Genomic DNA, 22,037 nt, shown 5'->3' on the forward strand with positions numbered 1-22,037 from the left:
TCCAGAGGAATTTGTCCCTTGATAAATATTGGGTCTTTTGGAGCTGCCTTATATTTTTTATCAATTCTTGGGTTTAATACCCTAGCCCTCACCGGGTCTTTGAATATTTCTGATGTGTGATTGAGGAGACCCTTAAGCATTGGTAGTGTTCCTGATGTTCTTTGTGCAGCAGGTAGTGTTTCTAACAGGAAATCCTCTATTTGAGGTTCTGCATGTAGTTCTACCTTGTGGTATTTTGCTGCCCTATTAATTAGTTGTGCAAAACCTGTATTATCATCAGGTAGTGAAGGTTTTGAGGGATACAGTTCAGGGTCGTTATCATTATCTGACCCTACATTATAATCTTCCCATGGGTCTGCATCCTCTGGGACCGTGTCTTCATCATCCCTAGGATGTTCTCCCTATCCTGTGTCACTTTCTACATCTGTTATAGGTGTAGATGGGCGTGTTGTGAAAGGAGTAGTTGGCCGAGTGTGAGGAAGAGGAGAAGAGGGTTTGTCTCTAGGTTGTGGAGAAAGGGGAGGAGTTGTATTCGTCCCCATTGTTCTCTTCTTAGGAGGAGGAGTTTTGTCGTCCAACTGTTCATTCTTCCTCTTTTTAGGTAGTTCTGTCACTACCTTGCCAGTTTGTGGATCAATAAACAAAGTCTTTTGTTTGGGATCTGTTTGATGCTCCTGTGTCGGTACCGAAGTTTTTTGTTCCGAAAGGTGCTTTTTCTTCTGACTGTCCATTTGTGTTTTCGGCACCGAAAGTTTATTCGAATCCGATATTTTCGGTGTTGAGGATGTCTTCGGTGTCGAGGATGTCTTCAACGTCGAAGCGTTTCTGTTTCGACATGGACTGTTTCGACTTCGAGCTTTCCTTTGTATGGAGCTTCGGTGTCGATGTGGGCCATTTTTCGGATCCACCATGGTGGGAGACCGAGTGTTTCGGTTTCGGTTTCGTTGCCGGGCCCGAAGGCGGGGCGTCTGAAACTTTTTTCGGTTGTCTGACCGGGCTCGAAGGCGGGGTCGACACCGTGCGGGGTCGGTTCTTTGGTAAAGGGACGTCGTCACTCACGGTTTGGTGAACGTCGATTTCCTTGACGTCGGACTCGTCCGCTTCTGACCCCGCCTCGTCCTCCTCTTCTTCCTCCTCTTCGGGGTGCTGGTCCTCGAACAGCTCCGGGATTGCCTGTGACTGCATTCTCGATACCTCGTGTCTTCGGGCTCGACGGTTTCTAATCGTCGACTTGGAGGAGAATGCCGCGCAGGCTTCACAGTCCCTGGATTCGTGTTCAGGGGACAAGCAGAGGTTGCACACCTCGTGTAGGTCCTTGTGTGGAAACCTAGCACCACACGGACATTTTTTGAATGGAGTCCTTTCCATGGACTCCGGGCTGGACTACGTCGAGATGGGCCTCCTGGTCTCGTCGACGTAGCAGTTGGAAATCTTGTTGTTGACGTCAAAACGCGTCGAAATGGAAGTGTAGTCACATTCGATAACAATACCGTCGAATTGGAAAGGGAATACGCGCCGAATATAACTTTTTTTGTCGAAGTTGATCAGAAACGCGCTTCGATCCTCATCCGAACCCGATGGCGGAAAAAAACAATCTAAGGATGGAGCCGATACCCATGCGCACTAACACCCAAAGGAGGAGTCATCGATCCCGTGACGACAAAGACTTCTCCAAGAGAAAAACAAGTGCAATCATCCGAGCCCAACACCAGATGGCGATCTATTCATAAATGTACCATCTGCAGCCCATATGCCTCGAACACAGCATTATGATTTTACCAGGCGTGTACCTCTTGCTTAACTGCTACCACCCATAGCCAGGTGTATGTACTCTCTATTCAGTGTTGTGGCTGCACACAGTTGCTGGCTGGCAGTGTTTGCTGTGTCAAGTGCCAACTTGAGGCAAGTATTAGCAATATTCTTGCTCTCCTGAACTACTGTTTTCCCTCTTTTTATATTCCTCTGGCAGATGTTGCAGGTCTTTAATCTCATCCCAAATTTAGTTTAGCAGTATGTTCCAGGTTTGCAATACATCGCTGCACCGCCGGTGAACTTTCCTTCTTCCGTCCCACCAGATACACTTCTTATGCTGGCCAGGAGGGGGCCCAGTAAAGGTGGGCATATTTGCCCTCTTATGTGCTATTGCAATGATCAGGGACCTGCTACCAGATTGACCTTGATTTAAGGTGGGTTATGGGTAGATTGCCTGGATTTCTTCTCTTGCCTCAGCATGAACGCCTTGACTGCAGCTGGTTCCTTGAATGCCGCTCAACCTTGGTCTAGGACACTGAGGAAAATGGGCAGGGATGGATTCCTTTTTTGGGTTGGTAACAGTGTTCTGAGCTGGAAGCATGAATCTTATTGCTCTTCCTCCAGCTGGACATAATTAGTATTCACTGTCCTTTTTATTAGGGCATTATAGACTGTTATATCATTCGGTGAGTGCCTTGAGTCAGCTCCCTCTTCTGGTGAATCTGCATAGAGCTCTTGCCAGTAGTTTGTAGGGGGTCCGGTTGTATATTGGAACAACGCATGCCATTACCATGCATGCCTTTACTATGAAAGTTTTACCATGCATATGCCTTTACAACGAAAATGTAAGAATTAAACATTTTTTACAGGTAAGTATAAACCATATATCCCTTTTACACTCGAGGTTGCTAGTAACAAGGAGCGGGCCAGGAGACGCTAGCGTCCCGGTGAAAAGTGGACCGCCCGCATTTTGATAACCATCACGGACGGTGTGCAAACCATAGCTCCTGTGGTTGGAACAAGTTATACTTATGAAACAGCGCTATTAAGGAGGAGAAGGTCCCTGATAGATGGTGCTTCATACAAAAATAATTTTTAACAGACGGAACCAAGGAATTCATAAATATTAGGGTGATCGATTTTTTACCCCTATGTCGAGTGTTTGATTGCCAATGCACTCTACATAGACATCTGGCTGATCCACATGGAGAGATTGTTTCCTCCCTCCTCTCACCAATGAAAGGATTAACCTTGGGTTGAATTGTACAAATGATTTGTAAGCCTGAAGAAGGTGGGACATTATCAGATACCACCGAAACGCGTCGCTTCTGTGTCTAAGAAAAATCGAACAAACAACTCCTGGTCCGAACATAGGTGGCCCAGCTAGAAAACTTGCAATAACATCTTGTGCAAAAAAGAAAAAGAATATCTACGAGTATACTGTATGTGATGCAAGAGCACTTACATGGTACTGTTTTCTAAGTGGTTTCCCATGAAGTACAGGGTGTTTATTTGAGATTTAGAGAGTATATATTTAAATTCCCCAACATTTGTGAAATTGGTTGGTTTTTTTCAGAAAAAAGGTGTTTTTATGTTTTGTAACAAGATCTCGTTTGAGAAGTTTTTAACAAAGAGATCAAAGTTTTTAATACACAGAGAATAATAAAGATTCATGATTTTTCTACATTATGTTCTTGGGTTCTAATTGGTGCTGTTAGAGTGAGTTATGATTGGAAGTAGGATGTGTGTGATGTGTATATAAAAACAGAACCCAATGGGATTGTTGTTTATAGTGCTAAATCATATATAACCCATACCCACCTAATATATATATTTGTTGTAAATGTTTGTGTGGTAAAGGCATGCGTGGTAAAGATGCATGCATTTTAAAGCCTGCGTGGTAAAGGCATGCATAGTTCCAACAGAGTTGAAAATGCTGTTTCCCAGGGGGTCCTGGTTGACCGGTCCTTCCTTTTAATCATACTGTACAAATACTTCATTGACCACCTCCTCTGGTTCTAATGTGGCAGCAGGTTTCAAGTCTGGTATGTCCTGTACAATGTCTAGATCTTGCAAAATCTCAAGAGGAATTCTGTATTTTTTTCAAGAATCACCCCCCCCCCTCTCTTCATCAGGGCCTCCATTCCTCCCTGCCCTGCATTTGCCCCTCCTATGTCCCTAGTTAGGGAGTGATCAGATGCGGTCCCGGGGAGGCTGATATTAGGTATTACCGAACGCTTTCACCAGCAAGGAACAGTGAGTCTATAAGGTGAAATCGAATCCCTTGAGAGACCATGAGGTGCTATTAAGCACAGCAACAACATCTGAAATCAGAATAAATTGTATGTATTCTAACATGAACGCATGCTTTAGTTAATAAGTGTATATTTGTGATTTCATCTATCACTCCCTAACTAGGGACATAGGAGTGGCAAATGCAGGGCTGGTTCCGGCATGGTCCTGAAGAAATGCTAGGGATAGCATGAAACATGTTGACCTTTCACTGAACCAATCCTCATTATAGGTTGGCTAGCAGTGATACTCACCCCACTTTTAACATACCTACCTAGGAGCATAATAAATCTGTTGAGGCCCACTAAGCACGGTATTTTTAACTCACCCACACCCACTCCACCACTTGTTTGCACTACACATAGTCTTTCACTTTAAAGTGCTCCTGCGTAGTTCGTGAGTCGCAGCACACCCCTTTTCGTAGAGAACTGGGATGGCCCCAATGATGAAGCATGTCACCGTGGGGCAACCCCGGTGAGTGAGGGGACACTAGAAAGACATTTTTCTTTCTTGGATGGTACCACTGATCATTCCGGTCAGTTACCTTGACATGAGCTAGGTCTTGTGACCCAATACTTTGGATTCCAAATTGTGCATTAAATATTTGGAGGGCGACCTAGTCTCTCATTCCTCCTTCTCCCTCGGTCTTATATCTATCCAGGGAACAGTTGTACCATCCCTAAGAAGATATGCTCATCAGCTACTTTTTTCTTCTTGTGCTAAATAAACATTAACATAGTGAAAATAATTAATGCAAGAGGAAAGTACAACAGCCCAAATACAAAGTTCCAGGAAGGACACCCACATAATGGCCACAAATCTAGCCAAATTAGTAACCCATTCTCAATCTGAAAAATGCTGCCCAGTGTACACAAATCTCACCAACTCTTTTTCTGATAAAAGACACACATATCTCAACACATGCAGAGAAAATAGTTTACACTCCATTAAGCATGCTTTTATCAGGTTTGCAGGCTGCCTTATACCGCTCATGAGAGACAACATTTCAAAAGATGGAGTTGGGCTTTACGCAGGGGGCAGCTGAAGAGCCCAATATTTGTAAAAGGCTGGGTTCAAATAAACAAATTCTGTGAATCTAACAAAGGATGGTCAAGATGACAACTTTGACAGCAGATCCATATGTAACTTGTTCTTTATGTTCGGATCCTTTCTTCCTAAATGGCAGAGTGCAAGCAACATAGACCCAGCAATCAAAATGTGTGGTACACTCTGGGAACACTTTATTATGGGAATGAGAAGGTAAATAGGGAAATAAAGAGAAGTTTCAATGAGGTTGAAACTTCTACACAGAAATGTTATGGATTCTTTTGTTAATTCCTTTCTGCATTGAAACATTGATAGATCTTTGGCTACAGTATCATAGTAAGAAAGGACACAGTTTAAAAAACAACTCAAAAACACTTTATTAATATTATTGCATAATCACAATTCTTTACAATGCAGCACAAAGAAATATTATATAGATTGTCGGATATTTATTAAGACATATTTAACCAGCAACGCATAGGTTACAAAAGTAAACTTTGCAGTCATGACGTGGATCAAACACACTGGGCAGCCATCTTACCACAGAGGTCCAAAGCAGGGGACTGTGGAGACAGAATTTGTTTCACACCTTCACATATTCATCCGAAATAAGCAGTTTAAGAAAAAACATTCAATAATCCTGTTTTTGTAAATATATATATAAAAAAAACAAATCTGATTCTGCCAGCAGAAAGCAGTACAAAGATATTATGGTATATTCTTTGACAGGTGTTAACACGGGGATAGTTATAGTCATTACAAGCGTTGCAAAAATAACATCTGTGAATTATTATTCTTAAGAACACATTTCGAAATCTAATAATTGTAGGGTCCCAAAACGCATACTAAAGCAATTTAGGTACGCTACAGAACATGGTCAAGTGCGTGGGTAGAGTAGAAGAGGTTAAAAAAGCTTCAGCTCTAACTCTTTATGGGAAAACTGTGCAACCTTGTACTGAGAAACGTAATTTCCTGCGACACTGTGATAACTTCCTGGGTCAAAACTCAAATAAGTCCAGCGTCACACTTCTATGTACCTGCCATAGGCCATTACAAAAAGGTTTGTGGCACTTTGTGGTTTTTCTATTGCACAGTATTTAGGGCATTGTAGGTTCATCTAACAAACAACTGACATCAACAGACCTTTGTTTTGTTGGAAAAACTATTTGTCATTTTATGTTGCAATGTAGAAAAAATAATCTTTAAGTTTTGTTTCTGTTAATTGTAGCGCTTGGTCATTATAAAAAGGCAATGCAAGTTGTAATATGTGAACACTCTTTCAGGTCTGAATGATAACATGCAATATAAAATATTTGTGACCCTCGTGGAGGGCGTGCAGGTCATTCACAACTACTTGCCCATTAACACCCCTCAACCGGAAAAAGTGGAATATTTTGTGCAATTGGCAGTGGTGGGTGAAAACAATTATTTAAAAATTAAGTGGCTCTAAAAGCATAAGCAAACATGTGCATTAAAATATGTACTAAGGATAGAGTTATTTGAAAAGGTACCACTAGTTAAAAATAAAAACCAGCCAGAGTAGCATAGGGAAGTGCAATATTGAGGTCACTGTAAGCTGCTGACTTGTTGAGCCACCATAAGAGTGTGCCATTACTGGGAGAGCCCAAATGGAGAACTAATTGTGCCAAAATCCTTGAAGCTACAACAGAGTCACCTTAGACACAAGATATCCTGCATTCTTGAGGGTACCAGAGACAAATTAAGTGTGGTAGTTCCTTCCATATTGTATTAACGCACAATATGAGACAGCGTGGGGCTGTTCAACCAAGCAGTTTGTTAGGACAAACAGGAAGGGACCCTAATCCCTTTTTCTGAACTTTGGTCAACAGTTTATGCGAAAATTGCTCAAATTCATCTTAATGAGCAGTGGAATGAGATAGTCAAGAAGCAGAATCATGAAACGTAAAAGTCAGCTTCGCCCTGGTGTGTCTAAGTCACATGTCTGTGGTGGGGAATACGCATTGTTTAAAGGTGTGCCTGTATGCTGAGCATTACAAGTGGTAAAGTTTACTATGTATGGCTTACTCCATAGCCAAGGTATGATTTAAGGTCTCTTTATCAAGTATGTTTCACAACTTGGTAAGAGCTTCTGGACCTGGTTCTTTAGTTGTCCCACTTTTCCTTAAAATGAAATATGAAAACACCACCAACGTGAAAGTTCTTTCGATGCTCATCTGGTTAAAACATTGACATAAAAGTAGGAAGACCTTGCTGGCCATTCCTTTCAGAATCAATTAGGCAAATGTACCCAACAGGAAAGATATGTTGGGAGAGGTTATTGCTAAACCCTGCCCATGTAATCCTTGCTATTAAAATCTGATGGGGATATTAATGATGAACTATACCTTACAATGCCGTATTGGTTTTTGCATGGAAAGAAAATATATTTGATACCTGTGATGGTGGGTGCTACAAGACATGATATATATATATATATATATATATATATATATATATATATATATATATATATATATATATATCTTTCACAGACACACAAGAAATGCTGTGCTTAGAAGTTTTCTATTCAAAACCAGATACCTTGTTGGGTGTTTTTATTCTTAGTTTCCAAAGCACTTGCCCTTAACAATAAACATCAGCAAAAAAAATGCACCTTTCCAAAAGGTACTCTTTTGCAGTGAACATCTCATGGATTGCCTAAGTGTGCCTCTTTCAAAGCCTAATCTTTTGAAAGCTACAAGTCACAGTGAGAACATTCTGATCTATATTGAAAGCATGATTTATTAATTTCCTTGGCTTACAGAAGAATGAGACTGGGTGAGTGATCTCAACAACCACACAACTGATTCAGGGCCAGTGCCCAATATTTGCAATCTTTATAGAAGCCAAGGACTGAATGTGGGTTGAAAATAATTTACCACCTCACCTAAATCAACAGGATAGAGGGCACTGGTGGTCTGTACTGAAGGGGGTCAGGAAGAAGCCATGATGAAGGTCAATTTCTTTGTCTAGTGATGAAAATCTGGCTTCTTTCAAGCATATAAAGTTTACAAAATTGGGTCTCGATCACCTAGGACAAAGTGCCTATGTAACTTTTTCACTCTCCTCAAAGTTCTCAGAATATTGTTTTTGAAAATGGAAACGGTGGCAGATTTGGGGAGGGTACAGATCAATGTCAGAATGCACCGCCCCTCTGCAATTAAAATAAGAATACAGCACTCTGGAGGAGAATAGCTGTAGGTGACTCAAACTATCTGTCAGAAATCCTTAGACATCTACCATCAATTGGTCTCACTGCTGGGTGAATGCTTCGGTTCAGTTCCCAGAGTTCAGGGTTGATGCAAGGATGCTATTCACCGTGCCCTCTCCTCCCTTCTGAACCATGTGACATGATTAGAGCCAACCTGGCACCCCCTTCTGTTGTTGTGTAGTATTGCTTTCACCTGGAATGGACCCTGCCAGTGCGCATGTGTCAACATGATAATCGATTATCATTTTAAAAAAGGGTACTAAAACGGCTGGTTGTGCCAGTCTTAACAGAGCCCGTGAATGGAAGAGGCATGGCACTTGACTATGTGTGCCCTGATGCCATTTAAAAGCAAGCTGATAGGTCAAATTGAAATAAAATTCAACATGTGTCTACCATGGGTGGCACTCATCTCTTGGCACATTAAAAGGTGTCCCCAGGAATAGGGTGCCGAGCTCTTAATTCCGCGAGCTAAAACATTTGCTCCTAAAAATATACATCTTTTTTGGTTAGGGAGAAGAAAAGGGAGGACATTAAGAAGTGGTGGGGGTGGACGTGGGTGTAGGGGGGGCGTTTCTTGAACTCATTTTTCAACAGCAGACCTTGAATATTCAAATCATCCTTTTCCCCCATTTCAAGGATTACTTCATTTTAAAAATATATATTTTTGCACCTCTCAATTTTTTATCACTTAAGGTTTCATTTTGATTACTAATATAAAAAATGCACACTTTTAAAAAGGAAAGGCTAATACTGCTCTCTGTAAACGCACCACACAAAAACTGCATAAAAACATGAATCTGAAGTCTGTCTCTCAGCATTTGCTGAGCTTGCATTGCTTTCATATAACTATAATATGGTCTTGGTGCATGCCCCACTGGGGTCTTGCTGTTAATTTCTTTTATTGCTCTCACCCCTTAAAACCTACATAGTGTTTTGGCAATATTGAATGTACAACATCACTATACTACTGAAGTCGAAAGCGCGTCCCCAAGGATGCTGAATGCTTATGTATGCGTTTACTTCGAATAGCCATGCAGCGGGTTCCACAGAGACGGACAGCTTAAAAATGGCTTGCCTATGCTAAGCAAAATGCAAAAAGGCTATGAATGGTCCCAATCAGAAAGGTGTTCATTGCACATATATGCAAATAGTGTCAATGTGTCTAAGAGATTCTCGAAGCACAATACCATCTCGTAAACCATAGTGTTTTTCGGAACAAAAGTGCAAACGATGAGCAGCTTCACGAAAGGCAACATTTTCAAAGGCACTTTAACGTGGAAAATTGTCCAAAATAAAGCATAGTTTACTACAGTAATGGCGAATAAAGGATTGCCAACCCAATATCTTTGGGTACATGCAAAACAAAAATATACCACTACCCTCCTGTTTGTGTGGGCATTGCGAATCAACAAATGTAAACCATTTTAGTTTTAGAGATTATTTGCACATTAAAAACATCAAGAATGATATTGCCCTAAAATGAGTCACGCATTTGTACTTGGTTGATTTTGCTCCTTTGCTGGATAACCATATGGACCAGAGTTACCCAAGCCATTTTCATCACTTCTGGGATGACAGTAAACAGAAGTAGACAATAAAGCACATGGAGATGTCCAAGTGGGCCAACAGGAAGCACCCACAAGCAGCTCACCGAAGGAATTCACAATCCTTGGGAACAGAAGTACCGGCATTTACAAATATATACAAATAAATTATCAACAATTTTACAAAAAGGCACAAAGCAGGCCGTGGGAGTCCATCTTGCAAGAGGCAGGATTGTTCTACCAGTTGTCCTCATAATAAATTAGATGCGCTTATGGACCCATGGTCATCGCGGCAGTGAATGATCTCTTTTTTGGTCAGGCTGCCTTGCCTGTGAAACTGGCCGGCCTTTATCGTCTTTAGGCAATGTATGTTCTTCCCCAAAGCAATGCTTTTTATAGAAGGGAGATGCTTTAGCATATCCTTTGGTAAGGACATGACACCAGTACTGGACAAATTAAGCTCTTGCAAGGAGTCCAGGCCAACAAAGACTTCGGCATTTAGGAATTTCAGGTTAGGGTTGTTTGACAGGTCCAGAACCTGGAGCGTTGGCAACTCTTTGAAACAATAAGGGGAGATTGCAGTCAAACGATTGAGATTGCTGAGTGACAAATGAATCAACCCTTTCAGTCCCATGAAATCCTGCTTTTCAATTTTGGCAATAGGGTTCGTATCAAGGTTAAGGTATCTAAGTGGAATTCCTTGAAGTTTTGGCACAGAATGCAGTCTATTTTCTGACAATGTTAAGCTCTGGATGTTGGGAAGGTTTCTTTCATCACTTTGCAAAACCTTAGAAATTAGGTTACTTGAAAGATCTACATTCATAGGTTTTCTTTGTCCTCTTGATGTAAAAACTTCCATTTTTATCTCCGACAGCTTGTTGTTGCTAAAGTCCACTTCGCCTAGGGCCGAACTACAAAAGCTTTCATCAGGCAGGGCCTCCAAGGAGTTGTGGCTCATATCTAAAGACTCCAAGTACCGGAGCTTTGAAAAAGTTGTGGAAGAGACTTTTGTGATCTGGTTGTAACTGAGATCCAGGCTGACCAAGGTTGTGTAGCCGCGTCCAGACAACATGGTTTCATTAATGATGCTCAGCTTGTTTGAAGATAAGTCCAGGTAGGAAGTGTCCAAAGGAATAGACACTGGGAGAATATGAGGCCCAACTCCACTACAGTCCACTTTGGTCAAACTAAAGCTGTCAAAAAGGCCGAAGGACTCCACTTCACAGTGACATTCAGGAAAACAGGTCTTGGTGGATCCAATAAAGGGAGCCAGAAGCAAAATCTGGAGCAACGCTGACAACGTCATTTTGAGATCTGTAAAACAAAAAGGAGGAAACAACCTTAGTCTTGGCATGGCTCAAAAAGAGAGTTACGTCAGCAAAGGTTAAACAATTATTTTGTTACCCAAACCATTCACAATAGATTATACGGAAATTTGTTGTCAAACCAAAGATTGGATGAATTATCAATGGCGATGCAATGAACGCTAAACCTTAAGCAAACTTTGTAGAATCAGACTAGTGCCTCCCCCGACAGCTCACCTGAAGAGAGGTGCGGTATCTGGTAAGGGCAGCCTTCGCCCATTCGTTGTATTACTTCACCCACAGCTTCCGGACTCCTATTGACTGGTTTCCTGCAGCTCTAGTCCTGCCTCCATCCCAGTGCGGAAAGGGTGGATGCATGCTTAGGCACGCCCAGGTGTGCTCTGCACTGGGATGCCATGGTCTTTAGCATAATGAAGCCTTGAAGCTCAATCATCCACCCTCATATCATGACCAAGGCTTTCTGAAATTAACGTAACTTGCCTTTTCGTGATCAGTCTAATTGACCAGATGCTTGAGCTACTGATGAGAAATATTGGAAGGTCTAATAAGCGACTGTTTGGTGTCACTAACTTCAATGTAGCAGTGACAGTGCAGGAAGCAGCATCTCCCTGCATTCTCCCCATATGATGCACCTCGATTCCAGAATCAAATGGTCTTGGTCTTATATGGGTGATATCCCAAATGCTCCAGTTTTTCCCCTTGTGCCGTACTGACCTGTGTCACATTACCTGGGGCCTTACACAAGCCACAGGAACACACTTGTGAGCTTTCTCTCTCTCTGTGTGCATGCACGTATCACTCCCCACCTCACGACTTTGTTCCTCTCGCTCTGCTGCTGTTTGCACCATCTTGTCCTCTATCGGGTCCTCTCTCAGATCCTGCTCTATTCCGGGCCACATTTTGCTACAATGCCCATTTTGCTCACTGGCTCCACTCTCCCACATTAGTCTTTCAGCTCCAGGTGTTGCAGCTGGTACAGGGGTGTAAGGTTTGGCCCTGTTTGCCCATTCCCTGGTTTCTCAGCTCTTCCCACGACATCCCTGCCAACCCACCAACTTTCCTTATTCCATCCACTCTGCAGGTGACGTACATTGTGCACAGATCCAACATGTTGAAACCGCTTAGTCAAACCTGTTGTATCAAAATTAAAGACCACAAACATTAGTTTGCCAACAGAACCAACCTTCCTTTTTTTTGCAAAAAAGCACTCCATTCAAGTTTGTAGAGCGGCTTAAAGCATCACGCAGCGGTTTCGCCATGGTTGGTCAGGGGGAATGTTCCGGGTATAAAATTCTAAATTTAAAAATGAGTGTTGGGAAACTCGTGGCACCGATTGACTGTAATGGAGGTGTCGGGCCTTCCGGTGGCATAAAAGATACAACACCATGTCGAGTGACAAGGCACAGCAAAAGCAAGTCTAGGCTGCACAGCACAGAGCGCTTAAAGCAAGGGTCTCCAAAGAGTAGATTGGGGGCTATTGGTTGCTCAGCAGTACCCTGGAAATAGCTCTCTGAAGTGCAGCCCAGCATAGTAATAATTCAGAGGGCTCAGCCAAACTGAACTAAGCAGTGCTACACATCTGTGTCATTGGAGTGACCGCCATCCAAACATGTGACAGACCAACAGGCTTACACACAAACACACCGTGACAGCCTGTTGTACCTATAGCATGACCACCTGTCTCCACTCTCAATTTAGCAGTCCCAACGACATTGGTCACTTTCCAAGATCCATTCTATAAACCATACAGTATGTGTAAAAACTGGGCAAGAATAAAAGGGGACTGAGGTAGTAGCATCATTGGTTGCCCTGTAGTCAGAGGCTGGGTTGTGGGTGAAGATAATTTAACAGCCTTGCTTTCTTAAGATGGTGGGAAGGGTGTGTGAATATACGCATGTTAATTTGTTTAATGTTTCTGTCTGCATGTGTGCATTGTGTATGAGCGGTATATGTGGCTGGCACTGTGTTCTCCTTGATAGACATTGTTTATTCCTGGAAGTAATTCTTGGTATCAGGGAACACCACCTATTTGGTGCTCCCAACATAACGGGTTCATCTATGGCGCAATTAAAACTTTTCTCGACAAAGGTGGCTCTGGTATAATAATGGTAAATCTTGACACATGTTGGGCATGCTTTCACTAATTACGGCAGAATGGAAGCTATTCTTGCCAAACTGTGAATATATTTGGCCAAATTGTGGTCCTCTATCGATTAATAGGGGCCTTCTTGGAATCAATGTCCACAATGGAAAACTCCATCCACGACCCCTGCAGCAACCGTAGCACTGAGACCGCCCTACTCGATGCCACAGGCGACATGCGCACCCTCCTCGATCAAGGACACACCACGGCCCTGATCCTACTCAACCTCTCTGCAGTGTTCAAGACCGTCTCCCACCGACACTCACCGGCAGACTCCACAACGCCGGCATACAGGAACTGCCAGGTAATAAATTCTTTATTTAGATATAAAACATCTTTAAAAGATTCTTCCAGCACGTTAATACAATCTTACAGCTTAAAAGAGATTAAAATAAAGAAAATAAAAACAGAATAAAATGTGACTTTCTTATCAGTGCTTACTGCAACATGTCAATTTAAAAATAGCACTCCCGGACAATGCAAATGGGGTTAGGTACACATTATGCTACACAGCAGTCCAATTTTTCTAGAAGCCTGTAGGCATACTGAACGAATTTGGCCAATTTTATTTTTAAGGCAGTGTTTTCTAAGGACAGAGCAGCAGTAATGGCGTGTCTGCAAGTCCGAACTCCCAGCCTGTTCCATTCCGGCCTGAGTAGGCGTCTGCGTTGGAACTGCCCTCAACTGGATCGACTCCTTCCTCACCTGCAGAACCCAAAGAATCAGACTGCCACCTTTTCTCTCCGAACCGATGGAAATCAACTCAGTCCCACGCTCTTCAACATCTACATGGCCTCCCTCGCCGCTATCGTCAGACAGCATAGACTCCGCATAATATCCTACACCCAGCTCATTCTCTCCCTCACCAAGGACCCAATCACCACCAGACAACTTCCTGGAAGAAATGAAAGATGTTGCATCCTGGATGAGCAGAAACTGCCTGAAGCTCAACTCAGAGAAGACAGAGGTCCTCGTCATAGGACCACCCTACCCCACTCTGCCAACACCTAATGGCCCACCGCCTTCAGCACCCCTCCCACCCCCACGGACCACGCCCGAAGCCTCAGCATTGTACTTGACTCCTCCCTCTCCATGACCCAACAGGTCAACGCCGTTGCCTCCAGCTGCTTCAACACCCTACGCATCCTCCGAAAGACCTTCCAAGGGATCCCCCCGAATCAAGGAAAAGCGTCACCCACACACAAAAAACCAGCAGACTGGACTATGGAAACTCCCTCTACGCCGGGATCAACAAGTCTCTACTCCGCAAACTCCAGACCATACAGATCGTCACAGCCAGACTCGTCCTTGGCATCCCCCGACACGAACACATCACCCAACACCTGCGGAATCTCCACTGGCTCCTCACTGAGAAGAGAGTTACTTTCAAGATACTCACCCACACCTACAAATGGCTTCCCAACACCGGACCCCAGTACCTCAATGCAAGAATCTCCTTCCACGCACCCAAGAGAAACCTCCGATCCGCTGACCTCGCCCTCGCCGAAACCCCGCGCATCCGCAGAGCCAGAACAGGCGGAAGAGCCTTCTCCCACATCTCGGCCAAGGCCTGGAACAAGCTCCCAATCGACGTCAGACGCACCCCCCCCCCCCTCCCTCAACATAATCAGGAAGACACTCAAGACCTGGCTCTTCGACTGAACGGAGCTCCCCCCTCCAACCCTCCCACCAGCTCCTTGTGACCCACATTGGTGAGTAGCGCGCTTACAATTCCCCTGATTTATTGATTGAATGGATACAATTGTGTTTTTTTTAGCCCTAACATTATAGGGGGCATCCATTGCATAATGTAAGCAATCTCTGTCATTTTGAAGGGCATCCCTTGCATTTAAATACCAAGGGAGATGGGGGAGAATGTCTCAAAAACATGCATTTGAACTAGGAAAATCACAAGCTGACTTTTAAGGGCCATGTATGAAAACTTTTTCCCCATGAAACATTTTCTTTGAATGTGTTGACCCAAAAATGTATAGAAAGTTTAAGAAAAACATGTATTTTGGAAACGAATATGTCACTACTAGTAAACCTGCAAGGTGCGGTCACTACATTGGTTGTTTAGGATGTTGTCACTACTGCAACAATATTCAAAGCCATTAGTAGCTCTGGCTATTTTGACTTGTCAGAAGTAGCTCTCCTTATAGAAAAGGTTGGAGGCCCCTGGTCATAGTAAAAAAAAAAATGGCTAACCAAACCACTTCTGGGCATACAACAAATACACCCAACCCAGCCAAAGTTACAAGGCTAGTGTGTACAGGAAGAAGCTGCATGTAAAATGAAAATTGCGTTATTCCACATGCAAGTATACAACATTGTGAATAGACCAGTGTGCCTTGCTGAACTCTAAGAAAATAAGAGTCTTGGTCACAAAGTTCAATGTAGTAAAGCAGAAACTTGCTTTACAGAAAGGTATAAAATGTTTAAAGAAGCTGTAATACAATTCGATTTGCTATTAATAATAATTATGCATCACAAACTACAATACTGAACACATTTTGAGCAACATTATGAAGTACTTCACAGAGGACTCTAATCCATACAACGGGCAGGAAGATTATATTACATCTTCCCATAAAGAGAATTGAGGGCAGTCTTGCCACAACCACTTTATTCCTGCCAACACGAGCCTGTGGAAAAAGAGGCCACACAACTGTGGACTATTATGTTACGCTTTGTCTGGTAGGTGCCCCAGAGACGCCTCTTTGGTGCCACCCACGAAGCAATACTGCATTTAGCAGGCAACATATAAGAACATGAATGATGGGATATTTAGATGATGCAATACTGCATTTAGCAGGGAATGTATAAGAACATAAATGATGGGATAGTTAGATGATGAAATACTGCATTCTGCAATGTTAAGTGGGATTTTATTAGGTTGAGCTAATGTTAGCATTTACTCCCTTGCTGGGGAATTAATTTAAACTGTGAGAACAGGTGTTCTGTTCATTCAGAAAGTTAATGAGCAACAAAGAGGCTTTTAAATCTTATTTTTGACTTGACACATTTGATGTCTGTTCAAGGACTGAGGTCAATGTCAGTATGTCTTTTTACTAATTGTTGCATACCTGTTCCTGGAAAAAGGTTTTTTTTATTTTTTTTATCTTATTATAGTCAGTGCTTTTTGTCAAGTGAATTATCTGACAATAATTGTCAAACAAAAGGCTGTAAAATGTCAGGTTTTTTTCTAACACAATATTTAAACAGCTTGTAAATGAATAGTACAGTTATTTCAAAATGTATCAAGAATTCTGAAATAACTTTGTAATTCAGAAGTGTGATGCAAGCAAAGATTTTCATAGGAGCAAAACAAATCACAACACTTTGTGATGTGTAAATGACAAATATTTGCAGAAACTCAATATCGAGACATTGTACACTATATTGTTTTAAAACCAAATGTCAGTGGGAAATTCTTTGGGCATTTCAATGTAAAATCTGCTGATTGCAAATGACAGTGGGCTGCTACTTTATGCTTTAATTTTGTATTTATTAAAAGTGACAGTTTTTAAAACAGTAGTTCAGAAACATTCCTGTCCCTGCACTGATGACAATGTGGTTACTGAACGGAGGCAAGTCAGCAGTCATGTGTATCCTATATGTGGCTAGATTTTTATTACATATGGAGCAAAACCTAGTCTATTAAACCAAACAAGAGTTTTCTGCACAGCAGAAATGCTGACCTTGCGTATTTGAAGGTGCTCTCATGTGATAGAGAAGAAAATGGCATCTCAGTGAATTAAAATACTTGCCCAGGATCACATAATTTGAAACTAGTTTATGGGTCAAGAGCATCATAATTAGGGCTCCCGGTTTTATGGTTTTTTGACATTTCCGTCTGTATTTATCCATATTTATTTTTTGTTAATTTTATTTGTATTTATCCATATTTATTTTGGTCTTTGTGAAAAAATGAAGCTGAAATTAGTATATTTCCACATTAATTTTACCAAGAAATATGCATTCATGCTTGAATGCCTGCCAGGTTTCAGTGCTGTGAACACCCGCTAAAGTTAAATCAATGCACTTATATCAAAACATGCACATTTCGGTATCAGCCTTGTGTATATCTACTGTTGTTAAAGCCTCTTTTCTAAAATCCCTTTTTTTAAACCCCTTTCCCTATCAACTCACACAGCTATTGGCCTGGTAGTCATGGCAGACAGAATTTAGAATTACTCAAAAAACAACACAATTTCCGTTTTTATCCGCATTTAAAAATAAATACAGACACAAAAATAATTTTTTTCTGTCTGTATTTATCTGTAAAAATCAGTAAAAGAAGAAAACAAGGAGCCCCGATTATAATTAGGTTGAGTAGATTATTTAGGTCTAGTAAACTTTTTTGGATTTTTTGAGGCCCGATAAGAACTTGAATGATGGGATAGTTAGATGATGCAATACTGCATTTAGCAGGGGACATATAAGAACGTGAATGATGGGATAGTTCAATGATGAAATAATGGATTTATAAGGGAACGTATAAGAAAATGAATATTGGGATAGTTAGATGATGAAATACTGCATTTAGCCGGGAACATATAAGAAAGTGAATGCTGGAAACATGAATTTTGGGATAGTTATATGATGCAAAGAGAAAGGGGTACAAAAGGGGGTGGTGATGGACGGAGCATCTGAATCAATCAAACACTCACACCCAGTCAAAAGATCTGGGTTTAATCCATCACCGTTCTTTAGCCCACTCTGCCACCCCAGTTCAGACATGGCTATATGCAAATCAGTCTGACCCTGTGCCTCAGGGGAACAGTCCAGCCCGAACTGCCAAGCCATGTCTTTCGTGGACAGGAAACAAGCTTCCGAGGACCGGTTTCTGGCATTCCAGCTGTTTTCAGCCCGGCTTGCTTGAATCCAGTGGCAAAGTGAGCAAGGGACTCACGTCTGAGCATACCCTGTCACACTTATGGCGGCCAAAAGCGGTACAAAAGGGGGTGGTGATGGACGAAGCATCTGAATCAATCAAACACTCACACCCAGTCAAAAGATCTGGGTTTAATCCATCACCGTTCTTTAGCCCACTCTGCCACCCCAGTTCAGACATGACTATATGCAAATCAGTCTGACCCTGTGCCTCATGGGAACAGTCCAGCCTGAACTGCCAAGCCATGTCTTCCCTGGACAGGAAACAAGCTTCCGAGGACCGGTTTCTGGCATTCCAGCCGTCTTCAGCCCGGCTTGCTTGAATCCAGTGGCAAAGTGAGCAAGGGACTCACGTCTGAGCATACCCTGCCACACTTATGGCGGCCAAAAGCGGTACAAAAGGGGGTGGTGATGGACGGATTAAAGCAAGCCGGGCTGAAGATGGCTGCAATGCCAGAAACCGGTCCTCGGAAGCTTATTTCCGGTCCAGAGAAGGCATGGCTTGGCAGTTCGGGCTGGACTGTTCCCATGAGGCACAGGGTCAGACTGATTTGCATATAGCCATGTCTGAACTGGGGTGGCAGAGTGGGCTAAAGAACGGTGATGGATTAAACCCAGATCTTTTGACTGGGTGTGAGTGGTTGATTGGTTCAGATGCTCCGTCAATTACCACCCCCTTTTGTACCGCAAAGAGAAAGAGGCCTTCTCTAGGATGCAACAGTTTATGCATTGGTGGGTGCATAAGGTGTGTAGCCTTCTACCTCTGCACTAAAGTGCTCAAAGGAAAAGTGCCTGTGCAGGAGCACCCGGTAGCTGTAACACTGAAATCTTTGAGTTTAAAGCACTTGCAAAACAGTAGTCACTAGTATGGCTCTCTTTTCAAGTTGGGAGGAATAGGGCGGGGTATGTAGCACACATATTAAACACCAGTGCCCAGGGAGAGATATTTACCCTGCATGGGTAAGCAACTTCTGTTCTGAGTTTTCAACAGGAAAATGAGGCATAACGTGCAGAATCTATTTAACACACAGAGTTCTTTGGGTTTTTCCTCCTCCCCCCCCCTCCCGAGTCTTAACCTACAATATATTTGGGGAGGTTTGTGCTCATGGAATCTACGAGAGGAAAATTGCGAGTGTGACAATTAACACATGCGTGGTAATTCCTTTCCCAATGTCACATCGAGGGAATTTAACCCTGCTCTTTATGTCATTTGATGTCATCTGTCATCATAATGGACGCCATCCTCAGTGTCCTCAGGACGGGAACTTCGAACCTCAGCACTCCCTTAATTACAGGTTCTTGTTGGTTAATGTATACTGTAAAACCCATGCAGCGCTTCGAAGCTGTGTGTACTAGAATCCTGATCTGAAATTCCAGGGGAAGTACCCCAGAACTGGAAGCATACCTCAATACTCCCTCTGCTTAAGAAGAAGGACCTCAACCCCCAGTGCTGGTCCAACTTTAGGCCAATTTCACTTCTTTCGTTTTTTTCCAAAATTCTGGAAAAGCATGTTAATACTCACCTTTCCTCCTTTATGACCACCTCCAACATACTGCACCTGTACCAGACTAGTTTCAGGGCAGTCTTCAGCACTGAATCCACCCTGCTCGGAGTCACTGAGTTTTTGAGGGAAGAACTGAACTCGGGCAGGACAGCCGCCTTATCCTCTTAGGCATAAGTGCAGCTTTTGATACGATCTCACACTATTCGCTTGAATAGCTTGGAGGTTCCAGGCATTGCCGACACTGCTTTGAAATGGCTGTCCTCCTTTTTAAAGGAGCGAACCTTTCAGGTCTTTTCTGCAAACAACACCCTTGGGGGTTCCGAAGGGATCCATTTTGAGCCTCCTGTTTAACATTTATTTACTCCCCTTGATGGATGCGATCAAAGAGTCGGGTCTCACTGTCTCCTCATATGTGGATGATTCTCAGATTATCTTCTCACTATTCACGGCTCGTAGAAAAGACCCTTCCCCCCTCAGGCAAGGTTTGGCTAATGTTGCACTCTGGATGAACAAAAATGCCCTTAAACTCAATGGCGATAAAACCAAAGTGCTGATCCTGGGAAATAACCCTGGTCTTTGGGGAGCCAGCCCCTGGACTGCCATACAGGGGCCACTGCCCGTACCGGTGGATAAAGTGAAGACTCTCCGTTTCATTATTGACAAATCTCTCCTTGACACCTCAGGTCTCTAAGCTCACTGCCTCCTACTTCTCCATTCTCAAATGGCTGAAGAAAATACTCAGGCTGATTCCCCCAGATGCTCAGAGAACTGTGGTGCAAGCCTTGGTCACATCCAGATTAGATTATGGGAAGGTCCTCTATCTGGGTGCTGACAAAGCCGTGATTCGTCGCCTGCAGATCATCCAAAATGCGGCTGCCCACCTTCTTTTTCGGCTGCCGAGATTCTCGTCTATTTCGCCCCTGCTGCAGAGACTGGACTTGCTAAGAGTGGACAATCGGATCACGTTTAAGGCCCTGTGCTACATGTTTCGCACTAGACATCGTCTCGCTCCCTCCTACATCCAAGCTCTGGTGTCTCCATCTATCCCCACCCGTGAGCTGAGATCAGCCAAACTCGCTCTATTTTCAGTGCCGAGGTTCCTCAGAGCTCGTCTTAACCCTTTCGCTGCGGTGGCAATTCCGCCGCAGCGCTAAGGGGGTGGGGGGGCCGCGCGGCGCTCCGACACTTATGACGGAACTGTTCCGTCACGGCCCTCGGGTGGGCTGTGCTTGTGACGAAGCGGTTCCGTCATGGCCCCGCCCGCTCAATGGAACGCGCAGGCGCGAAATCAGCGCCGCGCAGGCATGGCGAGCGGGTCATGACGGAACCGCTCCGTCACCAGCACAGCCCACCCGAGGGGCGTGACGGAGCGGTTCCGTCATAAGCGTGTGTGGGGTTAAAGGTTGCTCTTTTTTGTGTTGGGCCCAAAACTTTGTAACGCTCTGCCACACTCTCTAAGTTCCTGTTACTCACTGCTCCAGTTCCGTAAAAACCTAAAAACTTTACTTTTTAGCAGCCCCTTTCTCCTTGGACCCTGCCATCCTGCTACTGCCCTCCCAATAGAAGAAAGAAAGAAAAAGCTTTATTCGATTTTTATAAAATTAAAAAACCATAAAAGCTGCATCAAAAAAGAAAAACGATACATAGTATACATAAAAATAACAATGCATTTGGAACCGAGTACAAAGTGAATAAACGAAAATATGTTATAAACATATTAAACTTTTCCTTTTTCTAAAAACACTTTTTAAAAAGCCAACCACGGTAGCCACACACAGTTCATCATTAAGTAATTGGAGATACAATAAGGCTGGGCGGCACTGATACCAAATTCCATGGTTTTTCAAGAGTGGTTTGATCCATCGAACTCTCTCATTATGATAAAATTTACAAAAGAAAATCACATGGAGAGTTGATTGTTCTGCCCTCCCATCACATGGACATTTGGTAAGCTTTTTAGACCTATCATTTGGATGTGGGAAAGACACCAGGCGAAAAAAAGATGTTAAATCTGTGCCTAGTAAGTAAAAATCTGTCAAAACCCTTGGTACACCAGCTCAGATAGGGTTCCATGTTGGCCGAGGTGAGCAGCAATTGGTGCCGCACTACCGTTTCCTTGTTCAGTTCAGAACCTAGGCGCAAGGATTCTAAATGGAGCCAACAGCTGTTCTTTAGATCTCTCCTCGAGATCCTGGCTAGCTCCTCTGGTGACGTGTAAAGCTCAGGTTTCCCCAGGTCCCGGCAAAACTTTTGAATGTATGTCAACCACACTATGTTATTGGATTTGTCGAGAGCCATAAC

At 43.1% G+C, this 22,037-nt stretch overlaps 1 protein-coding gene across 1 annotated transcript in view; it reads right to left on the reverse strand.

Moving 5' to 3' along the window:
- Positions 1 to 5,443: 5,443 nt before the first annotated feature.
- The window catches only part of TSKU (tsukushi, small leucine rich proteoglycan), a 96,963-nt gene continuing 80,369 nt past the window's right edge, over positions 5,444 to 22,037 (reverse strand). Inside the window, exon 3 of the mRNA XM_078658518.1 lies at positions 5,444 to 11,181. Within this exon, the coding sequence (XP_078514644.1) occupies positions 10,118 to 11,181 (1,064 nt within the window). The 3' untranslated portion in view covers positions 5,444 to 10,117. The remainder of the gene's footprint in view (positions 11,182 to 22,037) is intronic.

The sequence above is a fragment of the Lissotriton helveticus genome, chromosome 8 (genome assembly GCF_964261635.1).
Source record: "Lissotriton helveticus chromosome 8, aLisHel1.1, whole genome shotgun sequence".
Classification (NCBI taxonomy): Eukaryota; Metazoa; Chordata; class Amphibia; order Caudata; family Salamandridae; genus Lissotriton; species Lissotriton helveticus.